Source organism: Bactrocera tryoni, chromosome 3 (assembly GCF_016617805.1).
Source record: "Bactrocera tryoni isolate S06 chromosome 3, CSIRO_BtryS06_freeze2, whole genome shotgun sequence".
NCBI classification, from domain to species: Eukaryota; Metazoa; Arthropoda; class Insecta; order Diptera; family Tephritidae; genus Bactrocera; species Bactrocera tryoni.
Window position 1 is genome coordinate 11,724,359 of NC_052501.1, and position 10,694 is coordinate 11,735,052.

The following is a 10,694-nucleotide window of genomic DNA, read 5'->3' on the forward strand; positions in this document are numbered from 1 at the left end:
TTTATTGCACGACATAATTTTTTCAAAACAACTGAATAGCACTGGTAATTAAATGAAAAGAGAATGCCCCTGTCATTTGTAGTAGCTTCTAAAGATAGCTATGTCTTGACTATTTGTTGCTATTGTCTGTATAAGCCAAGCTCTCCTATTCATTTTCCATTACATCCACTGGATATAGGGGTAATCTTGCATCTGCAATCTTACTCTCTATATACTCTGTATCTGTGACGTTTCGATTGCGGTAAGGGCTGTCGAAATGGCATATGTATAATAACTAGTGCAGTTCATTCCATCGTAGCTATGCGTTGCAGATCCACCAATATTTGGTGGTAGTGCAGGGGTTCGATGTGAACCAGAAAAACAGGATTTTTTCAAAATTTCTTTCCAAATCAAATATATCCACATGAGTTCAGTTTTTTCTTATCCTTTTTATTTTGCATTAAAAGAAAACAATAAGTTTATATATTTGCAGTATATTTTATACATTTAAAATATATGTATATATATTTTAATATATGTATAATTTATATATATGTATATATATTTTAATAGGTCAAGCCGATTAATATGAAAACATGAGAACAATGTTACCATCGGTGAATACTTGCTGCACCCGAGGAAGTAGATGCAGTTGTTTCCTCAGCACTATAATCTGGTGTTGCCGGAATCATAATTGTGGTCGACGAAGAGGTCGACAAGGTTGACTGGTTGATTGTGGTTGCAGAAGCTGTTACTGAAGTTTTTGAGTTAGATTCTGTGGTTTCCTCAGTCCTATCATCACTAGTTGTCGGCATTATACTTGTGGCAAAGGATGAAGTCGACAAGATTGGGTTGCGGTTTGTAGTTGTAGAAGATTTTGATGGAGTTTCTGAATTAGACTGTGTTGTGATTATGATAATGGAATCCGAAGTGGTCGGCATTTTACTTGTGTCAGAGAATGAAGTTGACACAAAATTTGGAGTTGTGGAAGATTTTGATGGAATTTCTGAGTTAGGCACCGTAGTTTCCACAGTCCCATCACCAGTAATTGTCGGCGTTATACTAGTGGTAGAGGATGAAGTCGGGAAGGTTGAGTTGTCGCTTTCAGTTGTAGAAGACTTTGATGAAGTTTTTGAGTTAGACTCTGTGGTTACCTCAGTACAATCACCTAAAGTTGTCGGCGTTATACTAGTGGCAGAGGACGAAGGCGGAAAAGTAGAGTTGTCACTTGCAGTTGTAGAAGACGTTGATGAAGTTTTTGAGTTAGACTCTGTGGTTACCTCAGTACTATCACCTAAAGTTGTCTGCGATATACTTATACCAGAGGATGAAGTCGGAAAGGATGAGTTGTCGCTTGCAGTTGTAGAAGACGTTGATGAAGAGTTTGAGTTAGACACTGTGGTTTCCACAGTCCCATCACCAGTAGTTGTCGGCAATATACTTGTACCAGAGGATAAAGTCGGAAAGGTTGAGTTGTCGTTTGCAGTTGTAGAAGACGTTGATGAAGTTTTTGAGTTTGACTCTGTAGTTACCTCAGCACAATCACCTAAAGTTGTCGGCATAATACTTGTGGTAGAGGGTGATGTTGTAGTAGTTGTATCGGCGCTTATAATTGTAGTTGAGTCTGTGTTCTGCTCAGTCTTACCACTTACAGTAGTCGTTGTTAAATCAGCGGTTGAAATCGGCAAAGTTGAGGTAGTGATTGTATTTGTAGAAGAAGTTGAGGTATCTTGACTGAAAGGCCCTGTCGGTTCACTTGTAGTATAATCTGTGGTTGTGACCATTGTTGTTGTCGTTTCTATTGCTATAGTTGTAGTGGCTCCTTTGGAAGTTGAGGACGTCATAATTGTTGTAAGCGTGGTTGTGTCTAAAAAATCAATGAGGTCATAATAAGTTGATATATTGTAATAAAAGCTATTTAGTTGCTGACTCTTGTATATTGTACAAATTGCTCACCATCACATGTTACTTGCGCAAAACGGATTTGTGTGCCCTGCAGTTCTGTTGGCGTTGCACATACCGTATCAGCCGCGGAATTATTTTTTATTTGCTTCATGTACTCAATGGTTTCCATATTGTCACAATCGCATCTCCACATATTCCACCCCAATTCCATGTTAATTCCTATGGGAATAGCAGCGGCTAAGAGCTCACCGTCCAGCGTCTGTAAATGATTATATCGCAAATCGAGCGATTTTAGTGTCGACAATATGCCAGTGAATGCGTTTTCGGCGATTGTGCTCAAACTGCAATTGGTCATCCGTAGTTCCTGCACTGCTAAAAATTTTGCGAATGTGTTATCGTTAAGTGTGTCGTTAAAATTCGTGCCGCTCAAATCGACATACGTTAGTTTACTGTAGACGGTGGCGCTGTTACCACCCAACCACTCAGTGGGATCATGTATGATGTTGGAACAACATGATTCCTCTCTTTGTTGCAACACTAAATTGTTGAGACTCGCAGCCATTGGTTGCAAGAAATTGCTAGCGTTCAAAGGCAGTGTTTCCTGATTGAGCACATTGAACAATTGGAAATATTCCACAGTTTCCAAACCAAGAAACGTTTGCGCGTTCAAAGCTTTCAATTGCACACCAACAAATGTTAAATTCGTCAATTTATTCAGAGTTTGGTAGTTGAAGGCATTATCGACGATCGTATCGAGTGTGCAATTTCGTATTGTTAAAGTGGACATCTTGAAACTCCCTGAGAATGTGGATCTGTCTATGGTATTTTTGTTGAATGTGCAATCCTCTATGATGACGTCAAAATATTTATTTCCGCACCAATTCAAAATGTAATCGAATTCAACTTGGAGTGTATAGATTGGGCCACCCGAGCAAATTATGTTCTGACACGAGTTATTGTCTGTGCAAGTAAAACCCCTAAAAAAATGTATACATGATGTATTAGAATTGCATCCGCTATGGAAAATGAACTATAATTGTGAAAACAACAATATTCTGACGAAAATTATTGGAGTTGTCTTATAAAGTCTCTAGGACCTCAAAGTTCTCTAAACTAATTAATCTATCCACAAGTTTGAGTTCATGCAACCACATTTGTAGCAATATGAATGTGAAGGGTTATAGGAACTGGACATGCGAGCAAAACTTTCGAACAGGCCATTAATGTCACTCCTAATTGCTTTTATTAGCATTATCCGTTCAAGGGTCCGGCTTAAATTTTAATTGTAGTAGATATTTATTGCCAACTCAGTTCTTTAGGCATAAACAATAACAAATGACCTTATCAAACAGGTGATACATTTTTAAAAAGTTAATTCTATAAAATTACCGTTATATCGTTTATTTTGAAGAGATATTAAACCACCCGCAGCCAGCTACAAAGTAAGTGACTACCACTTAATTGCTGGTATAGAGGGTATACGGAAAGCTGTTTGAAATTTTCGTAAAAAAACCCTAAAAAACTAACTAATTTTAAGTTGCTTAATCGCCTGAGCCTATAGGCTTGCTTACTTTGTCGTTGCTCCTGGCTGAACCTTTTTCAAGTGCTGTACTGAAACATACGCTGTGTCACGACCTTTCTCCTCTTCGTCATCATTTTCCGCACTATTAAGTTCATAACTCTCCATCAGGATACCGTTGTCGATGCTAGCGTCAGTGATTACGTTCTTTGTTTGTCTTGCCGCTGCAACTGCATGGGCTTCGTCTGAGGGTGTCAACTCATATGACTCAACAGAATGGCTCGCATTACTCAATACCAAGAGCAGTGAGAAAACGATTAGTAGTGGCATAATGAAAACTTTCATACAGCTGAGAAGTGAAAAACGTATAAGTAAGCGCGAAAATTTATGAATATTAAAAGTTAATGTGTAAACCTCAATGTATTCGTTTGATCTCATACAAAAGTTCTTGTTCTCACGTTTTTTTTTCAGTTCTGCTTAGATTTTCACTTGACCATATCCTTTCAACCGCTTCTAATAAACTGATTTTCAATATTGAATTTCCATATCGCAAGTACCAACAGTTTTCCTTATTTAATTTATTTGATGAACAATTAAATATGATTTGCTTATCTGCGTGCTAATCAAGTGACTATTGTTTGAATTATAGCTGACAACTGGCTGATAAATAGAATTCAGTGAACCAGTAGGCAAAGAAGAAAGTTATATTTTTTCCAATCAAAGGAAGCTTGATTTCATGGCAATTCGCATATCTCATAAGTTTAGGGAGCAAATTATTATTAAAAACCGACGAAAGATTATTCTATTTTAATTTTTTTATCTTAAGTTTACATTACTAATTAGTTGGTTGGCCGAAAAGCGAGGTTGAAAGCACGCCTGAGTACAGGCGGTCACGTCCGCCATTCAAGAGCTCGCTGTATTCGATAAAAAACAAATTCTGTTAGATTGGAAGAACTGGCTGAAGAATTTCCAAATCAGTGTCCCTTTTATATTACAAATAATACATTTTAACTCAACATATACTCTATATTAATAGTTTTCCCTTACTACTGAAGAAAACTTTGGTAAATTTAATGACAATTAAGTTGAAATCGAAACTCAATTAATCGTTTATTTCACACTATAAAATGCTTCAAAGCAAACACGCACACCAAATAGTGGAGACCATGGTTAAATGAAGAGAGGCATGCTCCATAGCTACTTCTTGACTATCTGTTGCTATTATCTTTATTACTATATAATCTCAATTAAAAATGAAGTACTGAAGTATTTCTTAAATTTAAACTAGACACAACCATTTAATAAATTTCCTGATAATAATCCAAGCTTTCATATTCGTTCTCCACGACATCCACTGGCTCTGGAGGTAACTTCGCCAGTGCACCCCTACGTATACTCTGCTGCTGTGGCGCGTCTTCCATTACTACTGCCGATAGGTGTGAGGGATGTCGAATTGGTATATAACCACTGGTGTGGCTATTCATTGTAGCGCCACCAACATTTGGTGGCAATGCAGGAGCTCGATGTACTGGAGGCTGATTCATGGAAATGTGTGGCACTCTTCGTTGTTTCTTCAACTCGATATCTTTGACATACTGCATATAATCGTATAAATTAATATTCTGATCCGGTGTAGGAGGGGCTCGATGTACAGGAGGCTGATTCATGGAAATATGTGGCACTCTTTGTTGTTTCATCAATTCGATGTCTTTGACATACTGCATATAGTCGTATGAATTAATATTTAAATAATTCTCCGGTGTCAATGAATCGCTGACCGATGAATGCATTTTGGAGAGTTCACTGAGCGCGTATGTTTTCGAATCTAAAGATGTGCGATTAGGTTTCGGTAGTAGTAGCACTTCGTGCGTTGTCGAAGCAATACGATGCAGACGTTTATTACCATACAATAAAGTTGGCCGCCAACGCAATAGAAAATATGTTGCTGTCACCCCTATAACTGCGCAAACAACAGTTACGAGTATGGCGATCGTGCAAAAAAGCGCAACATCGTTATACTCCAACCAAGCTTCAAGTTGTGGCAAGTGCGCTGAACGGCAATTAAATGGTGAGGTACTCGTTTCATTCTTCGGTATGAGGCAGAAGGTATAACTTCCATTCGGCGCTAAGTTATTTATAATGATTTCGCTATTATTCTCGATCTCGACTTCCTTCCTTATACTGTTGTCGATCACCTGAAAGTAGATCAGGTGCAAACTATTCGCACCGCCGCCGAATTGCAATTGCACACTTCGCGATGATATCGGTACCACATTGAATGTAACGTCATAGTCACAAAGCTTAAAGGCTATGATATCGCTGCACGGTAAATACTTTGGAGCTTTATTTCCATAGCAAGAATTCGTTGGTGGTATAATCGTCGTTGGAACGATGGTGCTCCAGGTCAGGGTCGTATCTTTGCGATTTAAATAGGTATATGAAAAAGAAACGTGTAAGAACCGTAGAATTAGATGTGAGTTTTGCATACAGCGGATTTAATTGAAATACATGCATTTCAAAATAAGAATTAATAGGTCCAGCATTTGTACTTACTGATAACAATTTCCGTTGTATGTTCGGGGTTAACAGTTCCTTCCGTAGCATCGTCAGTTGTTATTGGTATTGTTATTGTTCCCGTGAAAAAAGTTAAGGTTGTATTCTCGTTTGTTGTGTCAGTTAGTTGTGGCGTAGTTGTTGTCGATATGGGTTCGGATGTTTCTTTGGATGAGCTATCTTCAGTCGTGGATGTCATTTGGGACGAAGGTGGTGTGACAGTCTCACTAGTTGTTCCTGCAGATGTATTGATAGTAGTATATTTGGGTGTTGTTGTAGAAATCGTTGTAACTATTGTTGAGACTAAAGTTGTATCTGAAAAATTGCTAACCCTTAAAGAAATATATACCCTTCTCCATTAAACTACAATACAGCTTTATAAACTACTTATTTAAGTCCCGAGTTTTTTCATGTTGGTTTAATAAAGCCTGTTTAAGAAAACATTCCAGTACCTTTCTTAAACGCAATTTCAGCCATATTTGCGAGTTTTCCGAAAAAAATATTTTGAAAATGCCGCCTATCCTTTGTGAACACAATTCTAGCGATGCCTTAGCTACCGTTAGGACCACCCTTGAACAAAAGGAAGTCGCAGTTTTCAGACTTGTTGGGTTGAGATTACATACCAGCTAGACCCAGAAGTTGTTTCAATAATGTTCGCAACACTATTTCTTGAGTTAGGGTAATGAAGCGAAAGGAGTCGTTATTACTGCGCTATAAAATAATATACTAAGAAGGATAGTTGTGGTAAAAATTGTAGTTTCTGTATTGTACCCTATTGTAGACGTCGAAAGCCAAGTTTTACAGGGTTTGCACAGAAAAACAAAACAATTTATTGAACCAATCGTTACAATTCTTTAAAAAAAAACATTCAAAATAGGCTTTTTCTGCGTCAATGTAGCGCTGCCAACGTGATTTTCAAGTATTGAAGGCGTCATGGAAGTTATTCCGCGGAATTTGTCTTGAGAGCCGAGGCGCTTGCTGCTTGGGTCCCATTGCATCGTCTTTTTCAGGCAAGGAAACAAAAGCAGTCCGGGGGGCCACATCTGGGGCGGGTGCGGAAGCGTTGGGATGCTTTAGGTAGCTGTTCACAAAGAAGGCGGTGTGAGCTCGCAATCGGCTGCGATGTCTTGACGGATCCGATTGATCCTTCGTTTGAGTAAAACTTGGCGTTGACGATTTGTCCAGGAGAAGCAACTTCATTGTGGACGATGCCTTTGATATCAACAAAGACAATGAGCATCTTATTCACTTTGAATTTGCTCATTCTTCCGGTCTTCATCAGCGCCTTATTCTCGACCCTCCAAAAAGGTCTGGTGCCAACGAAACGCACCACTTCTTGCCGGATCAACGTCTGGGTAAGCCTGCTTGATCATATCAAACGTTTCTGTCGCAGATTTACCGAGTTTCACACATAATTTAATCGCGTACCTCTGCTCTAACAAACGCTGCGTTTTCGGCTTTCATCACTCACAGAAGGACGTCGCGCGAAAATGTTTGTCCTGACTCTCCAGGTGCTTGGAGATAACTGACCAGCCGCTTGGTCGTTAGCTAATAACGGAAGTCGTGGCGAAAGAAAAACGGTGCTATTACTTTCCGGACAAACCTAGTATTTTAAAAATATTTCTGATTTGAGTTTGGATTTGAACAAGAACGAATCATTTACGTCGAAGTGTTTTATAAAGTTCATACTGAAAAGATCTGCGCCAACTAAGTCTCCTCAACATTGCATAAAAGGTTCTATAGAGCGTATTATGTGAAACGTTAAAGCCCACTGTCAACAAACTGATTAATCTGCTCCTGGAGAAAATAATTTGAGTAGATACAATCTTCTATATGAGTGCAACAGACGCTACTCCGGTCTGAGTAGACAATTGAGAATTAAAGTCCTCTCTCGAGGAACAAGGACCAAACCCTACAAGTCAATCATCATACCCGTCCTGCTATATGATACAGAGGCAAGGACGATGAAAACATCTGATGTTACGAGTTTTCGAGAGAAAGGTTCTGCAAAAGATTTATTGTCCTTTGCGCGTTGGCAACGGCGAATACCGCAGACGATGGAACTGTGAGCGGAATGAGATATACGACGATATTGGCATAGTTAAGCGAATTAAGAGACAGCGGCCACTCTGGCTGGGTCATGTTGTCGGAAGAGATGAAAACACTCCAACTCTGAAAGTATTCCACAAAGTACTCGCCGGAGGAAGCAGAGGAAGAGGAAGACCTCCACTACGTTGGAAATACCAGGTGGAGAAGAACCTGACTACAGTGAAAAGCAAGAACGACTAAAGTTGTAAACTCGGTTATAACTATATTATGCCAAGCGCTGTCAAGACTGACAGAAAACGCTAAATATAACAAATAAGAAGAAGCTCATATAGGATGTAACTGATCATTTTATAATCCACTTCATCTCTTTGAAAGTGATAGTGATTGTGTCTCTAAGATACTTACCAGTGTTTTCACTTACATCTGTTTCTTCCGTTGTAGCTGACGTCTTTAAGGTTGAGTTGTCGATGATAGTTGTAGAAGTTGTTGGTAGACTTTCTGAGCTCGATTCTGCTGTTTCCTCAGTTTTATCATCTACTGTTGTCGGCACAATACTTGGGGTAGAGTCTGAAGCCGTTGAAGTTGTGCTGTCGATTGCAATTGTAGAAGATGTTGGTATAGTGTCTGCACTAGTCTCTTTCGTTGCGAATATGGTTTCATCCGTAATAGTTGCGGTTGTTGGTGCTGTAGTTGTAGGAGCTGCTGTGGTTGTTTTGGTTGTTAAAATTGTTGTAGGTATGGTCGTGACTGAAAAGGTATATAGCTTGTTATTTATTCATTATCATCTCTTATATGAATTGCTCACTGTAACAGCTTATTTGCGACGAGCTGACTTGTGTGCCTGCTAAATCTGTTGGTGTTGCACATACCGTATCGGCCGCAGAATTATTTTTTATTTGCTTCATGTACTCAATGGTTTCCATATTGTCACAATCGCATCTCCACATATTCCACCCCAATTCCATGTTAATTCCTTTAGGAATAGCAGCGGCAAGGAACTCACCGTCCAGCGTCTGTAAACGATTATATCTCAAATCGAGCGATTTTAGTGTCGACAAAATGCCAGTGAATACGTTTTCGGCGATTGTGCTCAAACTGCAATTGGCCATCCGTAGTTCCTGCACTGCTGATAGTTTTGCAAATGTATTACCGTTAAGTGTGTCGTTAAAATTAGTGCCGCTCAAATCGACATACGTTAGTTTACTGTAGATCGTGACGCTGTTACCACCCAACCACTCAGTGGGATCATAAATGGTGTTGGAACAACATGATCCCTCGGTTTGTTGCAACACTAAATTGCTGAGACTCGGAGCCATTGGTTGCAAGAAATTACTAGCGTTCAAAGGCAGAGTTTCCTGCTTGAGCAGATTGATCAGTTGGAAATTTTCCACAGTTTCCAAACCAAGAAACGTTTGCGAGTTCAAAGCTTTTAATTGCGTACCAACAAATGTTAAATTCGCCAATTTATTCAGAGTTTGATAGTTGAAGGCATTATCAACGATCGTGTCGAGTGTGCAATTTCGTATTGTTAAAGTGGACATCTTGAAACTCCCTGAGAATGTGGATCTGTCTATGGTACTTTTGTTGAATGTGCAATTCTCTATGATGACGTCAAAATATTTATTTTCGCACCAATCCAAAAAGTAATCGAATTCATATTGCAAAGTGTATATGGGTCCACCCTTACAAACTACTCTCTTACACGTGTTATTGTCTGTGCATTGGACGCCACTAAAGCAAAATAATATAAGAAACAAGGTATACATTTTTGAAACAAAGTTGTATAGAACTAACTTCTTAATGATATTCTTATAATTTCTAGCAATGTTCCTTAATTAATCAATTTTTGTTAAGTTTCTCTCTTTATTAGCTAAGAGATGTGTCTCTGTATTTTATGCTTACGTGACTTTTGCCTGAGCCTCTTTCAAGTACTGCACTGCTACATCCACTGCGCCACTCCTTTTCTCCACTTCATCGTAACTTTTTGTAGTATCAAGTCCAGCTTCCTCCATCGCTAAGCCTTGGTCGATGTTAGCCACAGTTGCTACTTCCTTCGTTGGCGTTTGTGTTACCTTTGTATGGCTTCCACTGGAAGGGGTCACAGTGTGCTCATATGACTCGCCCGAGAAATTCACATTACTCAGCACCAAAAGCAATGAGAAAGCGATGATCAGTGGTATAATCAAAAATTTCATCCAACTGAGAAGTAAACAGGGATATCAATAAGCATGCAATTTTATACAAAATTAAAATCGGTAAAAATCTCACCGTATTCGTTTGGACTCATAGCAAAGGTCATGTACTTTCGGCTTCTTGTCTATTTCATGATTAATACGAAATGATTTCGATTTAAACATTTTATCATAATCAAAACAATGTTAACGATACTATATACACACGCGCAAACTCATTTATATCAATATTTATGTAGGTATGTACATATAAGGACCGTGACACCTCGATTGCCGTGATTTTCTGTCCACTCTTTCGCACTCAACAACTCTCAACAAACTGATTTTCCACATTCGATTTTCAAACGCATTTTGCATATCTCTCCATCAACGATTTTTCATGCTTAATTTATTTAGTAAACAGTTAAATACGATTTGCTTATCGGTGCACTAATAAATTTATGATTATTTGATTTGATAAAGCAGCCAACTGCCTGCCGGTGGATGTGATCGTGTAA

General features: G+C 38.8%; 2 protein-coding genes across 2 annotated transcripts; both read right to left on the minus strand.

Annotated features, from left to right (window-relative positions):
• Nucleotides 1-587: 587 nt before the first annotated feature.
• On the minus strand, nt 588-3,748 carry LOC120773092 (serine-rich adhesin for platelets-like). Its single transcript, XM_040102061.1, has 3 exons — nt 3,456-3,748; nt 1,936-2,861; nt 588-1,846 (listed from the first exon to the last, which is right to left on the minus strand). The coding sequence occupies exons 1-3, from the start codon at nt 3,746-3,748 to the stop codon at nt 588-590; spliced, it is 2,478 nt and encodes an 825-aa protein (XP_039957995.1).
• Nucleotides 3,749-4,701: 953 nt separating this feature from the next.
• LOC120771876 lies at nt 4,702-10,362 on the minus strand. The gene is made up of 6 exons (XM_040100130.1): nt 10,274-10,362; nt 9,908-10,204; nt 8,811-9,736; nt 8,411-8,752; nt 5,957-6,271; nt 4,702-5,819 (listed from the first exon to the last, which is right to left on the minus strand). The coding sequence occupies exons 1-6, from the start codon at nt 10,360-10,362 to the stop codon at nt 4,702-4,704; spliced, it is 3,087 nt and encodes a 1,028-aa protein (XP_039956064.1).
• Nucleotides 10,363-10,694: the final 332 nt, after the last annotated feature.

What these genes read in the sequence shown, in the direction of transcription:
- LOC120773092 (XM_040102061.1), bottom strand. Translation starts at nt 3,748, where the DNA reads ATGAAAGTTTTCATTATGCCACTACTAATCGTTTTCTCACTGCTCTTG. An exon ending in CAGCCAGGAGCAACGACAAA is followed by an intron (nt 2,862 to 3,455) that starts GTAAGCAAGCCT and finishes ACATTTTTTTAG; the next exon opens with GGGTTTTACTTGCACAGACA. An exon ending in TGCGCAAGTAACATGTGATG is followed by an intron (nt 1,847 to 1,935) that starts GTGAGCAATTTG and finishes TTGATTTTTTAG; the next exon opens with ACACAACCACGCTTACAACA.
- LOC120771876 (XM_040100130.1), bottom strand. Translation starts at nt 10,362, where the DNA reads ATGTTTAAATCGAAATCATTTCGTATTAATCATGAAATAGACAAGAAG. An exon ending in GAGGCTCAGGCAAAAGTCAC is followed by an intron (nt 9,737 to 9,907) that starts GTAAGCATAAAA and finishes ATTTTGCTTTAG; the next exon opens with TGGCGTCCAATGCACAGACA. An exon ending in TACAACGGAAATTGTTATCA is followed by an intron (nt 5,820 to 5,956) that starts GTAAGTACAAAT and finishes TAAATCGCAAAG; the next exon opens with ATACGACCCTGACCTGGAGC.